Source organism: Hoplias malabaricus, chromosome 1, assembly GCF_029633855.1.
Source record: "Hoplias malabaricus isolate fHopMal1 chromosome 1, fHopMal1.hap1, whole genome shotgun sequence".
NCBI classification, from domain to species: domain Eukaryota; kingdom Metazoa; phylum Chordata; class Actinopteri; order Characiformes; family Erythrinidae; genus Hoplias; species Hoplias malabaricus.
This window is the reverse complement of record NC_089800.1, coordinates 9,889,225-9,912,375: the sequence shown is the minus strand read 5'-3', so window position 1 is coordinate 9,912,375 and position 23,151 is coordinate 9,889,225. Positions and strand designations below refer to the sequence as shown.

At 36.5% G+C, this 23,151-nt stretch overlaps 2 protein-coding genes and 1 long non-coding RNA gene across 5 annotated transcripts; all 3 read left to right on the top strand.

Annotated features, from left to right (window-relative positions):
- The first annotated feature begins 46 nt into the window (after window positions 1-46).
- Window positions 47-13,526, top strand: flt3 (fms related receptor tyrosine kinase 3). Of its 3 annotated transcripts, none has more exons than XM_066678268.1 (24): window positions 47-121; window positions 379-464; window positions 1,292-1,425; window positions 2,714-2,835; window positions 3,307-3,427; window positions 4,061-4,209; window positions 4,720-4,856; window positions 4,952-5,090; window positions 5,297-5,474; window positions 5,555-5,652; window positions 5,823-5,928; window positions 6,212-6,399; window positions 6,510-6,607; window positions 6,850-6,982; window positions 7,085-7,189; window positions 7,696-7,806; window positions 8,043-8,199; window positions 8,361-8,455; window positions 9,032-9,138; window positions 10,248-10,370; window positions 10,707-10,818; window positions 11,052-11,151; window positions 11,444-11,549; window positions 12,100-13,526. In XM_066678268.1, exons 1-24 carry the CDS (start codon window positions 88-90, stop codon window positions 12,286-12,288), a joined length of 2,928 nt encoding a protein of 975 aa, XP_066534365.1. In that variant the 5' UTR covers window positions 47-87; the 3' UTR covers window positions 12,289-13,526. The 3 variants fall into 3 exon arrangements, with proteins under 3 accessions (XP_066534365.1, XP_066534361.1, XP_066534370.1); XM_066678264.1 differs by having other exon boundaries at window positions 8,358-8,455; XM_066678273.1 differs by lacking the exons at window positions 47-121; window positions 379-464 and having other exon boundaries at window positions 1,330-1,388; window positions 8,358-8,455.
- A 271-nt stretch (window positions 13,527-13,797) lies between these two features.
- Window positions 13,798-16,012, top strand: urad (ureidoimidazoline (2-oxo-4-hydroxy-4-carboxy-5-) decarboxylase). The gene is made up of 2 exons (XM_066644644.1): window positions 13,798-13,995; window positions 15,062-16,012. The coding sequence occupies exons 1-2, from the start codon at window positions 13,821-13,823 to the stop codon at window positions 15,406-15,408; spliced, it is 522 nt and encodes a 173-aa protein (XP_066500741.1). The 5' UTR covers window positions 13,798-13,820; the 3' UTR covers window positions 15,409-16,012.
- Window positions 16,013-21,731: 5,719 nt separating this feature from the next.
- On the top strand, window positions 21,732-22,353 carry LOC136701413 (uncharacterized). The gene is made up of 3 exons (XR_010803798.1): window positions 21,732-21,798; window positions 21,894-22,032; window positions 22,239-22,353. It is a non-coding gene; the product is annotated as an uncharacterized lncRNA (long non-coding RNA).
- Window positions 22,354-23,151: the final 798 nt, after the last annotated feature.

Here is a 23,151-nt window from a genome sequence, read left to right as displayed (position 1 = left end):
GAAGGTCTTAAGGGCTCTCTCCTCTCCACATCTCATTTCAGCTTAGCTAGACCAGAGTGCGGCTCTAGTTTACTGTAATGTGCTTAAATGATGCAGTTAAGAAAATATATCGTTTTTGTGGGTAAGTAAACCAAAAACAGAAATTTCTTAAATCTACTTATTTAACTGACTGATATATGCTCATATCTGACATGTATTATTATTCTATTATTTCTATTATTACAAAATGAGAATAAACATATTTGCCTTGTATTGGTGTTTCTTATGATTCTGATGATGGTGGTGATGAAGACCTACAACTCTTACCTACCATTCTTACAGGCTTTTCTTGATTTGTATAAAATATCAGTTCTTTTCATTGCTTCTTTTGCACCACAGTGTTTATCGTACTGCAGTGGATTGCACTTGTCTGCAGTGATGGGTCGAAGAACGAGGATGTTCCGGCCTGTGTCTCCAATGAACCAGTAAATTCTTTTTTTAATTAATTGCATCAGTTATCATCATGTTTGTTTTTCGATATGGTTTTTATTCATTTTTTTATTATTTATTTATTTATTTTTTGCCAAAGTGTCAGTGAGAGTGAGACACCTTGTTTGAGTAGATATACATTTAGCAAAAGTCTACTGGATGGTCTTAATAAACAAAGCTCAGACAATAGCCTAATGTAAAAAGTTTCCGGCACTGAAAGCCCGAGGAGCTGTTCCAGTATTCTGACAAGTAAAATTTTCTGAATTGTAAATTAGGTCATAAAAATAACCAAGTGTTAAAAGCAGAACCACCATTTTAACAGCAAAGGCAGAAGTGTGGTACCACAACTGCATTAAAAATTACTATACCTTTTTCACTTCTCTGTTATATATAAAGACAATTGTGCTTTATACATTTCTTTAAGTATTCAGTATATTCATGATGATATGTGTTTGGGATTATATGCAGACATCATATAATGCAACCAACATGTAAGCCTGAAATTTGGAGGTATGGAAAAAATCCTGATATATTTGTCTAAAAAACTGAACAGAATTTGCAAAAAGGGCAAAAATGCACACACTACAGTACTGACATATTTAACATGTATTTGCTAAAACTTAATTTTCTGTCTTTTTTCCTGACATTGAAAAATAAGTAATGTGTATTTAAACTTACAGCCTATTATTAAGTGTATTTGGTAGCAACTGTGAAACTAAAATGCAAGTTTAGTAGTTTATGGACACTAACTGGAAGTAAAATGTCTGTACTGATTGATTACAGTATTTACTTGAATACATGTAGATGTGTTTTCTCCCTGCAGACAGTTATGTGCATCCTGCTTAAAGTATACCAGCAAGATTCATGGAAGGTTGAAGTCCATGCTGAGAAGATGGTTGAAATTCATTCTTTGGAAAATGGTACAGGAACTACTACACAATGTTTCTGGCTACAAAGGTATGCAAGTTTGGGGGGAGAAATTAATTTCTGCTGATAGATTTACATTTACCACATTTAGCAGACACTCTTATCCAGAGTGACTCATGAAAGTGCTTAGTGTTCAGAAAGAATGTGTTTTGGTTATTGTCCAAACTCCCTCTGGACTCAGACAACTGCCAGAACAAGTGCCAGTGCTGATACCTAGTAACAATAAAACCTACTAAGCATCTAGTCAGTGCTCAAACCTAGGAAGAAAAACAAAGAGATGGGTCTGTGTTCAAAGACCTTAAGAGAGTTCGCTGTCCGGATAGCAAGAGGAAGATTGTTCCACCATCTGGGCACCAGGACTGAGAAGAGTCTTTACGCTAGTCCTCCATGTGTGTTTTGGGATGGCAGGTCAAATCGAGCTGTACTTGAAGCTCGAAGCGTTCTAGGTGCAGTCTTACTCTTTCTGGTAGTACTGTCACTATTTCAGAGAATAATGGAGATGCTCAAACAATATTTGAAATCCCCCATTTTTTCCTCAATCGCTTATTTGAAATTCTGTTGTATCTTGAAGTAGACACAATTTGTTCTGTATTCTGGGTTGAGCAGACTATGGAAAATCTGATGCTAATTTCCAGAGTAGACAATCACTATCAGCTACAGTTTTAATGTACGTGAGCAGAGATAGGTCTTTGTCTTAATAACAGGTGTTAAGGTAAAATCCTGTGGTTAAATTATCAGTGATATAATAGTTGAACAATACTTAATAAATTCTTCCATTTTACAGTCAGTGGCTGATTGTTTAAAGAACATTTTTGAGTATATTTTAAAGGTATAATATCTGCATAATAAAAATGCTCAGATTTATACAAACTCAATCTGATAGGAAATGCTCAGTTTTAGAAAATGCGACGTAATTGTAGGTACAGGAAGCAGGCGCTATAATGGTTAATGCACCTAAACGCTCCGTCACAGTAGATAAAACCACTCAGAATTACTGAATGTTATAAGAATTTTAGAAAATCAATTTTGGGAATTCACTGTTGAATGTGTGAGTAAACCAGGTTATATGTCCAGGGATCCTGATTAGGGACTTATTATTCTGTGTGTGACATATACAGCAAGATATACAGATATACAGCTATAACACTAAAAGACGGAGCATCATGTGTGAACTCTGCACAACACTGGAACAAATATTAAAGAAAAAGTATGAATTAGATTAGGGTGGTTTCACATATTCCTGTTCCAAGACGCCTTCTTGGTGATGCTCATAGATACTGATATGTATATATGTTTTATGTTCCTGTCTCCTTAACAGAGAAACAGACAATTTGCTTCCAGTACAGAGCTTTAAAAGAGACATGGATGGGGTGTACCCTGCAGTCTGTGGCAATTCAAACCACACTGTAAACATCTCAGTTCGCATAGTCCCAGAACAGCGTAAGTCACATGCTTGTCCTACTTTACACATCTGGAAATACAAATCAGCACCTGAGAACCAGACACAGATTATGAATCTTCATAAAAAGAGCATATTCTACATAATTGTATTTGTCGTTATTCAAGATTGATCCCTTTCTACATGTATCTTTCTAACCCCGGGTTCGTTCAAATATGTAAACAATAGAAGTAACTGCAGTTAAGCTCTACAAGTAGACCATCTCCAGTACAGATATCTTGAAAGCCATTTTGGATGTGGTTGCCACAGTAATACTAATGTGTGGTAGTTTGTAAGTGAATTCAGATCACAGTTATATAATTTATTGCAATAGTTATTTTAAATCATTTTAATCATGTCATATGTTTTACCTTGAAAACCCTTACAGATAATCTACATTTCCTTTACATGGACAAAAATATTATTTTAAATCACTATATTTATTTTTAAAATCATGATGTCTACATTTCTAGGGCAACCATCTGTTCCACAACTAACAGTGTTAGAGAGAGAAAAAAACTCTGCTGCCTTCAGATGTGCCTCAGAGGGAAACCCAAAACCAAGTCTAACGTGGTACGCAAACTATAGCAAATGGTATGTAAAGGATTATTTCATTTTTCCACTGAAATATTTAATTATAAACTTGACTCTGTGTCATGGTTGTCAGCACCTAAAGGGGACTAATAAGATGTCTTATTTGTTGGTTAATATCCTGTCTTTAGTGTTGATATTTGGTATTAACCTTTGTTCCTTGAATAGAACTACAGATAGACGTTGAAGAAACTAACTATAAAAATGAAAATAGGAAATAATTTTTACTACATTATACTATACTTAAATACATTTGGCCTTTAGAAGCCTGCTCTTGATCAAATTGAATTGTCTCTAATGTCTTTAACATGTTTAGTGTCACACACAGCCTGTCGACTAATTAACCGATAATGTCAGAATTTAAGGATATAGTCTGCAGTCATTTTAAATAAAGTTTACTTAAAGGGCCAGTGCTTTGATATTTTAATACTTTTTCAGTTTTATATTTTTCTGGGATGAAAAACTAATAAAACAAACTTCACCTTTTATATTAAATTTTGCCTTTGAATTTTTACCTTGAATTCTGACTGAATAGTTTTTAATAACAAGGATGAATAAACCCATTAGCTTTGTTGCTTTGGTGCTAATATTTACTAACACTGTGCCTGTTCTGTTGTAAAATTTGTGTCTGTAAAGGGATTCCTATAAACGTCTACAAGAAGCAGAAGGCTCAGGAAAGGAAAAAACAGTTATCATTCGTAATGCGTATAACAGCCCCAATAAAAACATACAGTGCTGCGCCAGTAATTTGGAGGGAAACGCATGTGCCCAGATTTTTCATTACGGTAAGATCATTATTCCTATTGATAATTGGATGTCTCATATCACCCATTATTCTTATTTATAATCTGATGCACTAGACACCTCACTCTAATAAATATATAATGTTATCTATAAAGATGCATATTCTGTTTTCATTAATTGCTTTTTATAGTCTTATTCAGTTATGAATATAATGACTCTATTCAGCAACATGTGTGACAATAACAAGAATGAGGCAATAATTTATAGAAGTGTGTGTCCTGAACAGATACTTTGGGTTAAAGGGGGTAATTGTACCTGGCCACCAAGTAATAACTAATGTTTATCCAAGGTATTTCACAAATCTGTGCTCTCAGTTTTGATAAATAATTTACAGATTCTTGGATTATTGTATTTTTAGGATTACTGGACTTGGCTTGTAATTCAATTATTAGTACTACACCAGAGGACACTGCTCGCATCAAGGTGCTTTAAAAAGCGGTGGTGCTCTTCATAAATGCCAATATGGTTCTTATTTTTCTTTAACATTTTAGAGCTTGGAAAGTCTTTACCACAAACAGAAGCTCCTTTGATTCTGGTGAACCCTGGACAGTCGCTTGCTCTCCGATGTAGATGTAGAAAAGAAGGTGCAAATAAAGGCCGTATCTCATGGTACTTCAACGATACAAAGGTACTGTGGAGAGTGGACACATTGTTAAAAAACATGACTATGTGTCTCTGAAATTACTGTATGAGTTTTCTCATTCTCTTCTGCTCCACATTTAGCTCAGTGGAATAAGAACAACTGAAGAGAATGCAGTGCTTGAGTATTTTTCTATCGAATCAGTAAGTGTGCAAGACAGTGGAGAATATGTTTGCAAAAGTGAGGATGGACTAAAAAAAGCTATGCAGCTCCAAGTTCATGGTGAGTGAAATCTCTTTGTGTTTTTCAAGCGAGCAGTCCTTTAATAAACCTCTAACCCTAATGCCTTGTGTTGAGTGTTTGTCGTAGTATCAGAACACTGTATTGTTTGAGATGCTGATGGAATTGTGTTATGTACTGATATGTGGCCCCAAGGTAATTAGTGCAGAGTAAATTCCTGATGTTTTTTGGTGGATTTCTCTTCACAGAGGGGGACTTCATTGAAATTCTGGACCTGAAGGAAAACATCAGGATTCAGGAGACAGAGAGAGCAACATTCTGCTTTCAAGCCCAAGTGCGCTCTTACCCAAAGGTGCAGTGCCATTGGATTAAACCAAATGGAACCAAAGTACAGTGCCACGACGCACAAGAACTCTGGGGGAACAGGTAAGTGCACAAGCCTTCTTTCTAAATCTGGGTCTGTAAGTGTACTCAGCTCAATTGAGGCTTTTTCCCTTGTTTTATAGCACGTTTAAACTGTGTAACCCAGACCCAGGCATCTATCAGATACAACTGAAAGCTGGTGGAAAGCTGGTCACAAAGAATATGTCCGTCTGTGTCACAAGTAAGTTGTCTTACATAAACAGATGGTAGATGTTTATTTATTACTGAGGCATACCGTCATATGCAATAGAAACATGTATGCTTAAGCATATTTTAAAAGTTATAACATGTGAATTCATCCTACTGAGGAAACACCCCTAAGTATGGCATTTTCTCTAAATCCCTTTGTAGACACTCCTAAGTTTAGTATACTCCAAGACTTTGTCCAAGTCACCTGCAAGGTCTACAGCTCACAACCTCTCAGCCTGTCCTGGAAGACCTGTCCATTAACGGCAAAGTAAGTTGACAGATATAAAAAGAATAGGCTTTGGTAAATTAAGTAAATTACAGGGATTAAATGGGCTTAATTTTCTCCCTTTACCTTATGTGAGATGTGTAATATCTCTTTAGGGAAATGTTAATGGGGAAAGTAAAAAAAAAAAAAACTGTAATAGCAAATTGAGGATATAATGTAACACTTACATTTTTGACAGCTGCCATTTACATCTCAACAGATGTTGTGTTAATTTGTGACCAGAGTAATATGTGTAAACTTATTATTCTCAATGTATGTCTTGAAGGTGTACAGACTCTGCAATGTGGAAAGAGACAGACATAAGTCTACAAGAATATCCAGATTCAGACCAGTTCTGCCAGAAGAAAATCAACATCTCTAAAGCCTACAGTGAACTGAAGGGCCACTCAGTGAAGTGCTGTCTCACAAATTTGAACGGCTTCCACTGCAGTGATGAAATCCTAGTGAAAGCACGTATGTTTATGTTCCCTATATCTACATATATGAATGAGGAGTATTTTATTTGTGTATTTGACAATGTCCAGTGACTGGAAGCTTCTTACAGTGAAAATGCTCTGTTGCAGCCTTCATGGACCTCAGGGAATATATAGTGATTTGTTCTGTGCTTGTCTTTGTTATGCTGGTCATCTTCATCATGCTGGTCCATTTCATCCACAAGAAGGTGCAGTTCTCTCTGTCTCTCTTTTTCCCAAAAAATAGCAGAATTCATTAGATATAATAGATGTCTACAATATACTAGGCGTAATAATGTAATAATGTTGAGTTTACAGATTGCCTTATTTTTGCAATATTGAAGAAATTGATTTATCCAACACAGGAGTAAACAAGGAACATTTACTAGGAATTGGTATTACAAATTTCTGTGGAATCTCTATTATATTAAATTGTATTTAACTCCCACAGAAACCAGGGTATAAACCTCAGCTGCAGATGATTCAAATGGTGGGACCGTCTGATAATGATTACATCTATATTGACTTCAGGGATTTTAAATATGACCAGAAACTGGAGTTTCCTCGCGAGAACCTGGAACTGGGTAAAGAACCAGAGTAGTTCAATCCTATTCATGCTGAGGATGAGCATTGGTAACACAGTGTGCGGGATGGCTTCATTAATGCCAAATGGTTTGTTTTATTAGGGAAAGAGCTGGGATCTGGAGCTTTTGGGATGGTTGTGCAGGCTACAGCCTATGGCATCAGCAAACCAGGAGTGTCTATGCAGGTTGCAGTGAAAATGCTAAAAGGTAAGTCTTATGGCACTATACTGGCCTTTCATTGACTAACCATTTTTGATCCACTCATACTAGGAAACAGCATACAAAAACAAAACGTAACCATGCATGAATATTGTCTTTAACTCAAATATCTGCATGAGAACTACAATGAATTCTGGGAAAGATATAATTAAGGCCATGTGGTCACATGCAGCATGAAAGGAAGACCATATAGAGTGATTGACTTCTTTTATTGATGCCTATCTTGGAATAAATTCTGTGGATTCAGTTTCTGATCTGATTTTTGTGCTTATGATGTTACGTTGTGGCCATAAATTATATACTCAATACACAATACATTGTCATTATCTTGTGTAAATATCTTTTTTCCCACATTTTACTTTGAGGTTTCAGTGCCTTAAATATTTTGTTTCATGCACTAAATTTTTGTACTCACACCTTGTTGTAAAGCTTAAAGCTGTATACAGTTTGTCTTTTCTTTAACTTCTGCTCAGTCTGATGGTATTTTTGTGCAGACAAGCACCAGGCAGTGGAGAAAGAAGCCCTGATGTCGGAACTGAAGATGCTGTCGCATATTGGGCATCATGCCAACATTGTGAACCTGATGGGGGCATGCACTGGCTCAGGTGTGGACTGTATTCACTAACAATTATAATCAGGCTTCCCAAAATGGACATTTTAGAGGAGAAGAGAAAAAAAAACGTTATAACTTTGAATAAAGTTTCTGTTAAAAGTTGTTATTCTATAGTATTTTGGAGCATTTCTATTGGTCCTTTCATAGGCCCTGACACAAATTAAAGGATAGATAGTGAAGAGGTGAACAGAATTAGCAGTGATCATGATGATTAAATTTGATTGACAGGTCCCATTTACTTGATCTTTCAATACTGCTGTCATGGAGACCTCCTGAACTACCTGAAAAACAAAAGAGAGCATTTCTACAAGTATCTGGCAGATGCTTTTGACAAAGAAAGATTCAGCAGCCTCTACCAGAACTTCCAGAGGAAGAGAAACTCCAGGTCTTTCTGTTAACCTTTTTATACAGAAAGCATAAACAACAGCGAGAAGCGTATGCACTGTTCATTTGAGGAAACATAACTAAATTTGGATAAATGCAGGTGGAAGTTACTGTAGCTAACTTTAAAGACTGTGCTGTTTCCTTGTACTATATACATAGCAGGATTGTTCAGTCGGAAGACAATTCATACATGCACATGGCCCCAGCGATGAAGGAACAAGATGCACTCATTTACACCACCATGGAATTAACTGAAGGTAATAAAAGACACAGAGTCCTCTATTACCATTTAGAGTTCATTTCTGTACCGGGATTAAGCCTAGTTATGGGATTCTTTGGCTATCAATAGAGAATCTATATTGTGAATATAGTCCAAGATTAAACTTAATCTCAGCCAAAATGCCTAAACTACATTTCCCCTTAAACCAGTTTTCAGTAAATATATATTTTTTTACATTTGCTACATGTTTGCACTGAAAACGTCATATATATTCAGTAAAAGGATATTGTATGTGAAAAACTATTCTCATTTAAGTTTAAATGAGTTTACCTTGCATTTCATCATTTATATAGCTTGTATCAATTTAAGGGTTTGTTACATGCTGAAATATGTCATTTAAATTTTGATGAACATGAATTATTGAATACATTCTCATAATCATTATGGACTATGGACTTTAAAATAATTACATTACTTTTGTGCTAACAGATTTAACCTTTATAACATAGGACAATTTGTATGTGTAACAGTAGGCTCAGTCTGTAATGTGGACTAAATTTGGACTAAATATCCTTATCCTTATGAAACCTTATGTGCTCTTTTGCCCTTATAGATATATTTGAAAGTGAAGAAGAGGACCTGCCGACTATCACCTACGGTGACCTACTGAGTTTCTCATATCAAGTTGCTAAGGGCATGGAATTCCTTTCCTCCAAAAATGTAAGCTTTTGGAAACTTTTTAATAATTTGTTCAAATAGATGGTTGATGTTTCTATCTTCCATTTAACATTCAGACCTGTTATAACAAATATCTCAAGAGGTTTAGTCAGCAGTTATTTTCTTTAGGGGTCAAAGCCCTTTCTACCAGTTGAGCAGGATTTTAACTCAATTTCACACAAAGACTGATCAGACATAGCCTGTTCAAAGTCTACTTTTCTTTTAAATATATATCATTTGTTTTAGAAATTTCATTTAACAAATAGTTAACAGAAGAGAGACACACAATCGCAAAAAAAAAAAAAAAGAAAACTAAACCAACAGGCAATTTATAGGCAATTTATACACATTTATGCATTATAAATATCTCCATTTATCAGGGATACAGGATTGTATCAGATTGAGAATTGTATGGGTGTTATATTGGCTGTCTACTTATTTATGTGGAAGATAAACATAAGAAGGTTCTTGTTTTATATAATAAATTTATCCAAGTGCATTGCATAAATACCCATTTATAGCCATAATGATTAAGTAAGCATTTCATTTCACAAATTTCATTAGTAATGTTCCAGCCATTGTTAGGGGAAGAGCATAAAGTTTTAAGATGTGATTCACACATTCAGCTTTTCAAAGACTTAACAGTAAATTCTGACAGTATGTGGTCGTTTGGTTTGCATATGATTCCCAGAAAGACCTTTAGTTGTTTAGCACTTCCCCTTCTGCACTGTGCATCCTCCCTGTGCCATTATCTAGAACTCAAAATATTTGTTCAAACCCAACCAGATGAAGGGTTAAGATATTATGATTTCATTTTCCAGTTTTGCTCACAATTACGAAATTTTTTCTCTACAGTTCCTCTAGCTGTATGTTTCTTTTAAATGTTTTTTCACCGTGGGATGTTTGAGATGTTACTGAATGCACTAACTGATAAATGATCTTGAGCTCCTTGTAATTTAACTTATTTTAGGATGTGGGCTATAAATAATTCCATTTTACATGTGAGGATTTTGTATTCACTCAGTTCAATGTACTGAGATGACTATAGGTTGTAACTGACAGAATGCTTCTCCTTTCTCCTAACTTGTTTTGAAAATGAATCTTGCCCTCAGTGCATTCACAGAGATCTGGCAGCTAGAAATATTTTAGTGACCTGTGGCAGACTGGTAAAAATTGGTGACTTTGGTCTCGCTCGAGATATTGAAAATGACTCCAACTACGTGGTGAGAGGAAATGTAAGTATGCTCATTAGTTAAAAAGTACAGTATGTGGATTTGTACTTCATTCATTAATTAATAGTTATTGGAACAATTTCTGTACAATAAACCAGTCAAAATAAGTTTGAAAAGCAAGTGATTATACTTTTTCTAGCATTTGCAGTGTTTACATTCATACTGTAGATTGAAGTGTCAGAATTTTTTTTCAAACTTTATAAAAGCTACATTTTATATATAAACATGATAAAACATATTTCCCTGAAAATAACTGCAAGGTAAAATGTAATAAAACATATAATGTTCCTAACATAATGATGGTATATTGTGTAACTTTGTGTTGTGTTTGTGTTGTAGGCACGTTTACCAGTCAAATGGATGGCACCTGAGAGTATTTTCAAAGGCATGTACACCATGCAGAGTGACGTCTGGGCCTACGGCATCCTGCTTTGGGAGATATTCTCTCTGGGTACCGATAATTAACCCTTAACAAAATTATACATGACATTACAGAACAGTCATAATCATTCACTAGATTTTTTTAACTTCCATACAGACTATCCAGTATTACTATACTTAGTCTTTTCCAAATGATAAAAAACAGAGGGCTGGAAAACAACAAACTGGACATGGAAATTTGTTCTGATCTTGATATTTTCCTGAAAACTAAAATTAATTACCTCTCCCCACTCTTCCACTCAGGTGTGACTCCATATCCTGGTATAAAAGTGGATAACAACTTCTATGCAATGATTGAGAGAGGATTCCAGATGGAGAGACCCTTTTACGCCTCTGAGTCTGTGTAAGTCTCTGTTTCCACACTCATTACATCTATCATTACAATTATCATTACATTACATTATCATTACTATCTGTAAATATTGACTAGTGAATATCTCAGATATATTGAATATGCTCAATGCTATATTATGTACTTCTTAGCTACATTAGATTTGAAAAGACAAAACAACACAAAATTAAAACTACAGAATATCAGACACCAAACATGTCTCAGATGATCAACTTTCATTTCAAATTAAAAATCCTGCTGAATGTATGGTGTGATTTTTTTTGTTTGTTTGTTTGTTTGATAGGTACAAGGTGATGAGCCAATGTTGGTGTCTGGATCCTAGAGACCGCCCCTCATTCTCCAAACTGGTGGCTTTTATGGAATACCAGCTGAATGATGTTGAAGAACAGGTAATTATTTCTAGCATCAAACTACCAAAGATTGTTCAAAGTACAGTGCTAGAACCTTTAACACCAATAAACTAGAACCGCAATTTATCCATCTAACCTGGCCATGAAACCAGTTATGAAGATTCAAGTTTTATTTCTCTTTTACTGAGCACTCCAGAATGCTATAGAAAACATAAATTGTGTTTTAATTTATCAGTTGAAAATGTATAGAAATATTACACGGTGAATATTTCACTATAATGCTAATGATATGTTATTTGCTAACCTCCATAGAGGCTAATTGTAGCCTTTTGTGTAAATATGTGAGTGCAGAAAACACACTATATTATTCCTGATTAACACCAGTGATGTTTAGCAAATAACTACACAATCTTGCTAATTGTTTGGCCATCCCAAATGCTTTAAATGACAAATAAAGGCAGTCCCTGTATCTTACAAATTAGGTGGCTCAGGCAGGTGGAAAATTAACTACAAATACAAAAAAGGCTTCTTTTCTGAGACTTGATGACTTAATGAGTTGAAAAATGTTATTTGCTTTGTGTTTGTCCAGCTCTACTTCAATGTTGGAGGGAAGCAAAATGGTGATTCCATATACAAGAACACTCCTGTGAGTTTGGAACTCACTGAATTGGCAAAAGACGACAACACCTGTCAGATGGACTCATACTACAAAGCTGAAGCAACTGAAGAGGATCCACTCACAGAAAAGGAAACAGAGGAAACAGAGACTTTCATTTAAAATCAGGGGTTTTTCAAGCCTGAGTCAGAAATTATGTAATGTTGCACAATTCAGGATGTGTGTTCATTTTTCATTCATTTCTACAATGCAAATATTATAGTACAACATGTTCTATCTTCATTCTTTCTATTCAACAAAAAACTAACGTGCCTTATAGAAACATATTTTAGCCTTCCCTGCAGAGGAAATCAAATAAATAATTTATGTTCTGTGTTGGTGCCAGATGGCTTTGTTCGGTGTCCAGAAATCTATAATTGCATTGTATGGTTTCCTGGTGGTAGATATCACAATATAAAGAATCCTTATAGCTCAACAAATAACATGTTACTGTTTTTACAAGCCTTTCAACATGTCCTACAGGAAAATATTGGTCACTAATCATAGCCAACTCCTACTAGAAGCAATCTATAATCTGAATGGTTATAATAGTCATATTTTCTGTAGGGTAATGTCATATTAATTCACATTTAGTGTCACCATTAAGTTTGCTCTTGGATCAATCAGCCTGTTGATCTCTGAAAGTGAGTGTATTCTAGGTGTGAGTTTAATCTGTCTAGAAAACCACATGCAAGTGTGACAGTTTTTGTACTTTTGAAACAATAACAACAATGCTATAAAATGATCACCACTAAATTGTAGAATATGTTTATTATAAAATTGATTTGAGAATTCCTGGAGCTGTGAACAAGGCTAGTCATTACAGCATTGAAACATACAGCAGAGGGTAGCACTGCATGGGAACATACACTGGATCATGTTCTGCATCTCAGGGCGATTTCTCTTTTATCTGAGAAAAGTTCACACCATTCTTATTAAATCAAATAAACTAACTTTCTTTTTATCAGTGTCATCTTTATATTTAAAACTTGTAATACTTTAATACATATGTGCGTTTATGGGAGTTCTTATTTTTTTAAGGAGTATGATGCAGTTTTTTTTTGCAGGTTAATGTATGCCTTCAATTCAATTTGTAGCAGTCCATGATTAAAAATATACTGGTTTTTATATTTTATTTTTTACTTGAATTTTGAACGTTGGAATAATCTATCCTATACACTGCAAACCTGGAAACTTTGGGTTATTTCCCAGCACACCTTTTGTTCACTTCTGTTCAAACATTTTATAGATGTTGATGTAATGATGATCTTTCTTGCATAGATTTGGAATAAGTTTTACAATATATTTTTTTATATTTTGTCCAATTTCTAACAAATTTTGAACAATTAAATAAACTGTTAACAGCCTGCCAAATTGGAACTGTGTTGATTTTAATTAATTTTTTACAGGTTATTTACATAATACCTATGCACCTTATGATATTTTGGACATTTAAAATAACACTGATATTTATGTGACCTATTTCTTCAGTATTAAAAATAGTGATCCTCAGTTAGTTTTAATGTCAAGACACATGGGCAGAAAGGTGAAAGTCTTGTCTGTGGTGTTTGCACAATGATGTGCCCTTAGGGCCATTAACCCAGGAGTATCCTTCTGCCTTTATCACTGGAGTTTGAGTGAGAGACAGTGACACTATGGACATCAGCACTGTGAATGCTCTTACATACGAAGAATTTATGGAAATATTTGGCAACATAGTGGAGAAATGTCCCCTTATCCCAGCTGCTATATGGTCACAGCGTCCATTTAAAGGTGTCTCGGAGATTGAGACTCGAATATTTGACTTCATTGACTGTCTGCCAGAGTCAGGTAGGCCTACAGCTCATGAGCAATAACCAAACTGTCATATATTTAACATACACAAAAAGCAGCAAACACTGTCTCAGGTTGTAAATCTATACAATTAACTATCTGCCACATAATATGTTAATATTCCCTAATGGTAGAGACTGACGTTTTACATACACTTATCAGTCACAACATTAACATTGCACCTTTGTTTCTGTACTCATTTTCCCTTTTATCGGCTCCAGTGACCATATACTCAGCATATATTCAATATATTCAATAATATATTGAAAATAGTCAAACCATGAGAAACGTCCAGCCAACATTGTCCTGTGTCCACTGATGAAGGAGTAGAACGAAGCCTCATCCACTACCCAGATCATATCTCTCTGTGTTGGTCCTTTGGGGGTTTTGAGCATTAATGAACAGTGAACTTAAAAAAAAAAGTATGCAGGACAACAGGACAACAGATGACTACAGTCTGTAATTATACAACTACAAGAGTAGTTGAATGGTCAGCGGAGCTGAGAGAATGGGTAGTGAGTGCAGAAACCAGGTGGTCATAATGTTATGGCTGGTTTATGATGAACTTAATGTCATCAAGATACCTATTTTTTAACACAAAAGGCGTTAGATAACAATTTGACACAAGTTTAGTAAAAGTGTGACAAAGTTTGCTTTAGTGTGATATGACATGAAACTGGAAACTCCCTGTCTCACGTATTTGTCTATTTTTCCCCTCCGTTTTTGTGTTTTTCCAGCTACAGTCTTTTTTTTCTTTCTATAAGCTTCTCTCTCTCTATCCTGTCTATATTCTCCACTTTTTGTACATATCCTCTTCTTTTTTTTACCCCCTTTTCCTTTCTTTCTTGGTCTTTCTGTTTCTATTCCCCACTGTTTCTTTCCCGTGACACTTTCTATTCTCTTTTTTCATTCCTTTTACCGTCTGTCTCTACCCTTTTTTTATTTTGGTTGTTTGTTTTATACCATCTCTCTCTCGTTTCTGCCTGTCTGTCTCTGTTCCCTACTCCTGTCTGTCTGACCGACTCTCTCTCTCTCTCTCTCTCTCTCTCTCTCTCTCTCTCAGGTAGAGAGGGTATACTCCGGTGTCACCCGGATCTCTCTCTCCCAGCTGTGTCTCTGACTCGTGACTCTGTGGACGAGCAGCGCGCGGCCGGTTTGGGCTCCGACGAGCGCGCGATGCTGCTGGAGCTTTGCGCGCGCTACAGGCAGCGCTTCGGCTTCCCGTTCGTGATCTGTGCTCGCGCGCACACCGTGGACTCCATCAGGCGCGAGCTGCGGGATAGGTTGAACAGGGAGCGCGCGCAGGAGCTGGAGCAAGGCGTGGAGGAAGTGAAAAAGATCTGCTCACTGCGCCTGCGCCAAATACTACAGACAAACTCTGAGCACGGGACTTGCGTCAATAAACTATAAAATATGATAACTAATGTTATCATGTGTATAATTATTGAAACCAATAGTAATTTATGGATGGTATCATAATTCTGGCATATCATATATGTATATGTATATATATATATATATATATATATCAGTTCACAACACACTGATTTTATTAAAATGACAAAACAGCATTTCTCCACATTTACACTTTTATTGTTATTTTAGAGCAGATTTATATTCAAAGAAATATGTATAATAATAATGTGCTGTAGGTTAGCTGTGAAATACTTTTTAAAAGTTTTAATAAAATTTACAATATTTACTATAATTACATGCACTTAGGAGGAGCCATGGCCTAATTGTTGGCACTGTGGGTTTGGGCCCGGGAGGTCACTGGTTCATCCCCATGACAAGGGGAGTGCTGTCTGCCCTTGAACAAACCCCAACTGCCCCCCAGGCAATGTGGTTGGTTGCCTGTCATGTAAATGTTAAATGTTGAGGAAGAATCTTATTGTACAATGCCAATAAAAGCACATTTATATACACATTTATACTTTATGAAAGAGGTTCATCTGTAAATCCATTTCAGTGTGGTCCAGACACTAGGCCTATGCTCCTACACTAATATAGATTTTGCAGTGCTGATCCCAAAGTAGCAAAAACAGAGACTCTATTTCTCCTTACTATATGTCAGTGGAGCATCATAATTAATTTGAAGCTGTAATTTTAAGGTCAAATTATTATGTTGCATTCCTTCAAGAATTCCCCAATTTTCGCATTTTCTCAGCAATTTTCATTGAGTGGTTTGGTGTGAAATGGCAGACTGTAGAGAAATTTAAAAGCTCAGATTTCTTTATAGACACATTTTAGAATTGACTTTTTTGTGCAAACCGGTTCAGTTTACATGATGCAGAAACCTAAAATAGTGGTACATTTAAGACATGTTTTTCCTTAAGATGTATTCTCCTGCCAAAAATTGATTCAAAGAAATGTGGGCAAAATCATATGTAAAAACTATTATTAATAAAATCGATGAGGAAGATTAGATACATTATCAGAGATCTGGTTCCCATACATTTTAAAATGTGTCATACATTTAGCCAAAATAGAAACAACACTCACTTTCACTACACTACACATCCTCCCTTGTAGATTTAGACTCAGAGTCTCCATAAAAACTAGCCGTTCACATAAATATAAACGTTATACATTAGCCAAAATGGAAACACTGTATCACTACCAACTGGGGATAACCATTCTCTAGCCTTCGTAGTTGGTCAGCCTCAGAGTCTTTTTAATGTGTTCTGTATAACACAAACACAGAGCTCCATAGTGGTTAAAATGCCTTGAAACCCTGATTATTAAAGTGGTCGTTACGGCATGAAAAAATATTTGAGCACATGCCGCCCTCTAGTGGCCAAAGCGCAAAAGTTCAGCAACGTCATATTATCTGAATAATCCCAACTCGCCCTCCATCCATCCATTATCTGTAACCGCTTATCCAATTCAGGGTCGTTGTGGGTCTGGAGCCTACCCAGAATCACTGGGTGCGAGGCAGGATCACACCCTGGAGGTGGCACAGGTCCTTCACAGGAAGCCACACACACACACACATTCACTCAAACACTTACATGTATGGACACTTTTTCAGTTGTGTGTCAAAATCACACCGTGGAAGGAAACCAGAGCACCCGGAGGAAACCCATGCAGACACAGGGAGACACGGGTCCCTGGAGCTGTGTGACTGCAACACTACCTGCTGCGCCACCATGCTGCCCTTGAGCACTAAACAAACAACAAAAACAAAAGAACAATAAGAATAATAATAATAACAACAATAAAATACATACACAATGGGAGTTTGTGATAGTAGAATTTGGCCAATGGGACGCATTCATAGTTAATCCATTTTTCCAGGTACGTGTCAAATTGTTCCATTTTGTAAACACAGTTATCTTTTCCATTTCATAGATGTCTTTTATGATTTCCATCCATGTTTTTAAGGTTGGACCCTCTTGTAATAAACACTTTTTAGGAAGGGCTTTTTTGCAGCCAATATATTCATTAATATTTTACCTTTTTCAACCATTTCTGAGGTATATAGCTGAGATATATGGTCTTGCTCTCATAATGTTACATTTAAAATATCTTGTAGGGCTTTATTTATCTCTTTCCAGTAGTCATTGATTAGTCGTTGATACTCCTCCAACATATGGGGGGAGTGCTATCACAGTACAGTTTTTAAGAAGTTGTAATAAAATATCTAATCCAAATTTCCACCCAAATTCCATCCATTTCTGAGATCTGCTTGACTTCCTTTGACAGTTCCATATTGCTGTCCATTCTTTTTCAGATATATGAATTCCCCCTTCCTTCTACCCCCCCACCCCCCCGGGTATAATCTTGAGCCACCACATTTAGCAAGTCAAGCTAATGTTAACTAACACCAACTAAAACAGGCGAAGTAAATGTACTTACCCTGTTTACCTCCATGTTACAGAGGCTCTTGAACACCTTTCGTTGATTTCCTTACATGCCCATATTGTTGGAAAAGCTCCAGTGAAATGAGCTACAGATAACGGAGTGAGCGGACGGTCCTTTCCATCCAAGTGCCTGTTTAAAGTTGACAAATTTAGTCCATTTTCTGGATATTTTGTGACCTTTGGGCCATTTGTGCACAGATGTCCCACTGTACATTGAATGATTGCAGCCAAAAACAACACACCTTTTCGTCATTTTGCATTAAATTAAGTGCAACTTCTAGAGTGTTGTCCACCGTCTACGTCACAGGCAAGACGCCTATTAGAGTTTCCGAATACCGTTTGGGGGGGGGGGGGGGGGGATGGGGGGTGAGGGGCCCAACCGTCTTTTAAACCTTATTCCTTGAATTAATAAGAAATAACATGTTTTCTGACTATCAATAAACACAAGTTAGGAACTCAAATTCCACTGTATTTATTTGTTTGACACTTTCATATAGCTGGTGCTTAGCCTTTAAAATAGAATGTTGAATGTTTTAAGACCTAGCAGAGGACTATACAAGTATGATAAAATACTGTTTCTAATATCTAAGTTATATGCCCTGCTAGGCAGTTTTATAAGAGCTATGTTGTAGGGCTTAATCCTAATGCTGCTCAAGGTGAAATCCTGATTATTACTGATGTATTAATTCTTCCGGTCCTTACCTTTCATTCTGAGAATCAATTCTTAAAAAAAAAAGTATAAATATTTTTTTATTCTACAAGACAGATTACTTTTTATATAATGCTTAAATTAAAATTGTAGTGCTTTAAACCAAATTGGTACAAACATTAAAACAAATGTTATTAAATAAAGTAAAAATAAAAAATTGTTAGTTTATACAGAACAGGCTAGGCACTGGGCCCTAACAACCTTATTCATGAACCATTTTTACATTGCTCTACTAAATGCCCCTGCAATCAAAACAGAGAAGAAAGGCCTACACAAAGAGAAGGCCTACACAAACCAAGACAGAAGTGCAATATTTTTGAAACTGCCAACTTAGCACACTGCAGTTTTAAAAGCAAAGACATCTGCAAATAACTACTGAGAGGCAGCTACTGTCTGCCAGAAGGGAACTTCCTTGTACTGTTGTGAGAAAATGTTCCTACTGCTATAAGTGGAAAGTATTAATCTACAGCCATAACAAGATGGAGCATTATTTGTGATGTTAGCACAGTGAATAATTCAAGACGAAGTGGGGTACTCTCCAAGCAATTTTCCCCAGGGACACCTGTAATAACTAACATGTAATAAAATAATAGTTACTGGTATGTATGTATGTATGTATGTATTTGTTCTTTTTTTTTTGTTTAGTGAGTGGAGGCTAAGTAGTTGTTTCTGTAGCTGTAATTTCTGTGTGACTGTAATTTATGCTGTGGTATGTTCCTATTCTCTTCACAGAGAAACAGACAATTTGCTTCCAGTACAGAGCTTTAAAAGAGACATGGATGGGGTGTACCCTGCTGTCTGTGGCAACTCAAACCACACTGTAAACATCTCAGTTCGCATAGTCCCAGAACCGCGTAAGTCACATGCTTGTCCTACTTTACACATCTGGAATTACAAATCAGCACCTGAGAACCAGACACAGATTATGAATCTTCATAAAAAGAGCATATTCTACATAATTGTATTTGTCGTTATTCAAGATTGATCCCTTTCTACATGTATCTTTCTAACCTCGGATCCGTTCAAATATGTACACAATAGAAGTAACTGCAGTTAAGCTCTACAAGTAGACCATCACCAGTACAGATACCTTGAAAGCCATTTTGGATGTGATTGCCACAGTAATACTAATGTGTGGTAGTTTGTAAATTAATTTAGATCACAGTTATATAATTTATTGCAATAGTTATTTTAAATCATCATAATCATATCATATGTTTTACCCTGAAAACCCTTACAGATAATCTACATTTCCTTTACATGGAAAAAAATATTATTTTAAATCACTATATTTATTTTTTAAATCATGATGTCTCCATTTCTAGGGCAACCATCTGTTCCACAACTAACAGTGTTAGAGAGAGAAAAAAAGTCTTTTGCCTTCAGATGTGCCTCAGAGGGAAACCTAAAACCACGTCTAACGTGGTACGCAAACTATAGCAAATGGTATGTAAATGATTATTTCATTTTTCCACTGAAATATTTAATTATAAACTTGACTCTGTGTCATTGTTGTCAGCACCTAAAGTTGTATTTATTTGTTGGTTAATATCCTGTCTTTACTGTTGATATTTGGTATTAACCTTTGTTCCTTGAATAGAACAAGAGATAGACTTTGAAGAAATTAATTATAAAAATGAAAATAGGAAATAATTTTTACTAAATTCTACTATACTTAAATACATTTGGCCTTTAGAAGACAGCTCTTGATCAAATTGAATTGTCTCTAATATCTTTAACATGAGGTAGTGTCGCAGTCACACAGCTCCAGGGACCTGGAGGTTGTGGGTTCAATTCCCGCTCCAGGCGACTGTCTGTGAGGAGTTGGTGTGTTCTCCCCCTGTCCGCGTGGGTTTCCTCCGGGTGCTCCGGTTTCCTCCCACAGTCCAAAAACACATGTTGGTAGGTGGATTGGTGACTCAAAAGTGTCCGTAGGTGTGAGTGTGTGACTGAATGTGTGTGTGTGTGTGTTGTCCTGTGAAGGACTGGCGCCCCCTCCAGGGTGTATTCCCCGCCTTGCGCCCAATGATTCCAGGTAGGCTCTGGACCCACCGCGACCCTGAATTGGATAAGCGCTTACAGATAATGAATGAATGAATCTTCAACATGTTTAGTGTCACACACAGCATGTCGACTAATTAACCGATAATGCCAGAATTTAAGGATATAGTCTGCAGTCATTTTAAATAAAGTTTACTTAAAGGGCCAATGCTTTGATATTTTAATACTTTTTCAGTTTTATATTTTTCGGGGATGAAAAACTAATAAAACAAACTTCACCTTTTATATTAAATTTTGCCTTTGAATTTTTACCTTGAATTCTGACTGAATAGTTTTTAATAACAAGGATGAATAAACCCATTAGCTTTGTTGCTTTGGTGCTAATATTTACTAACGCTGTGCCTGTTCTGTTGTAAAATTTGTGTCTGTAAAGGGATTCCTATAAACATCTACAAGAAGCAGAAGGTTCAGGAAAGGAAAAAACAGTTATCATTCGTAATGCATATAACAGCCCCAATAAAAACATACACTGCTGCGCCAGTAATTTGGAGGGAAACGCATGTGCCCAGATTTTTCATTACGGTAAGATCATTATTCCTATTGATAATTGGATGTCTCATATCACCCATTATTCTTATTTATAATCTGATGCACTAGACACCTCACTCTAATAAATATATAATGTTATCTATAAAGATGCATATTCAGTTTTCATTAATTTCTTTTTATAGTCTTATTCAGTTATGAATATAATGACTCTATTCAGCAACGTGTGACAATAACAAGAATGAGGCAATAATTTATAGAAGTGTGTGTCCTGAACAGACACTTTGGATTAAAGGGGGTAATTGTACCTGGCCACCAAGTAATAACTAATGTTTATCCAAGGTATTTCACAAATCTGTGCTCTCAGTTTTGATAAATACTTTACAGATTCTTGGATTATTGTATTGTTAGGATTACTGGACTTGGCTTGTAATTCAATTATTAGTACTACATCAGAGGAAACTGCTCGCATCAAGGTGCTTTAAAAAGCGGTGGTGCTCTTCATAAATGCCAATATGGTTCTTATTTTTCTTTAACGTTTTAGAGCTTGGAAAGTCTTTACCACAAACAGAAGCTCCTTTGATTCTGCTGAACCCTGGAGAGTCGCTTGCTCTCCGATGTAGATGTAGAAAAGAAGGTGCAAATAAAGGCCGTATCTCATGGTACTTCAACGATACAAAGGTACTGTGGAGAGTGGACACATTGTTAAAAAACATGACTATGTGTCTCTGAAATTACTGTATGAGTTTTCTCATTCTCGTCTGCTCCACATTTAGCTCAGTGGAATAAGAACAACTGAAGAGAATGCAGTGCTTGAGTATTTTTCTATCGAATCAGTAAGTGTGCAAGACAGTGGAGAATATGTTTGCAAAAGTGAGGATGGACTAAAAAAAGCTATGCAGCTCCAAGTTCATGGTGAGTGAAATCTCTTTCTGTTTTTCAAGCGAGCAGTCCTTTAATAAACCTCTAACCCTAATGCCTTGTGTTGAGTGTTTGTCGTAGTATCAGAACACTGTATTGTTTGAGATGCTGATGGAACTGTGTTATGTACTGATATGTGGCCCCAAGGTAATTAGTGCAGAGTAAATTCCTGATGTTTTTTGGTGGATTTCTCTTCACAGAGGGGGACTTCATTGAAATTCTGGACCTGAAGGAAAACATCAGGATTCAGGAGACAGAGAGAGCAACATTCTGCTTTCAAGCCCAAGTGCGCTCTTACCCAAAGGTGCAGTGCCATTGGATTAAACCAAATGGAACCAAAATACAGTGCCACGACGCACAAGAACTCTGGGGGAACAGGTAAGTGCACAAGCCTTCTTTCTAAATCTGGGTCTGTAAGTGTACTCAGCTCAATTGAGGCTTTTTCCCTTGTTTTATAGCACGTTTAAACTGTGTAACCCAGACCCAGGCATCTATCAGATACAACTGAAAGCTGGTGGAAAGCTGGTCACAAAGAATATGTCTGTCTGTGTCACAAGTAAGTTGTCTTACATAAACAGATGGTAGATGTTTATTACTGAGGCATACCGTCATATGCAATAGAACCATGTCTGCTTAAGCATATTTTAAAAGTTAGAACATGTGAATTCATTTGGCCTTTAGAAGACAGCTCTTGATCAAATTGAATTGTCTCTAATATCTTTAACATGAGGTAGTGTCGCAGTCACACAGCTCCAGGGACCTGGAGGTTGTGGGTTCAATTCCCGCTCCAGGCGACTGTCTGTGAGGAGTTGGTGTGTTCTCCCCCTGTCCGCGTGGGTTTCCTCCGGGTGCTCCGGTTTCCTCCCACAGTCCAAAAACACACGTTGGTAGGTGGATTGGTGACTCAAAAGTGTCCGTAGGTGTGAGTGTGTGACTGAATGTGTGTGTGTGTGTGTTGTCCTGTGAAGGACTGGCGCCCCCTCCAGGGTGTATTCCCCGCCTTGCGCCCAATGATTCCAGGTAGGCTCTGGACCCACCGCGACCCTGAATTGGATAAGCGCTTACAGATAATGAATGAATGAATCTTCAACATGTTTAGTGTCACACACAGCA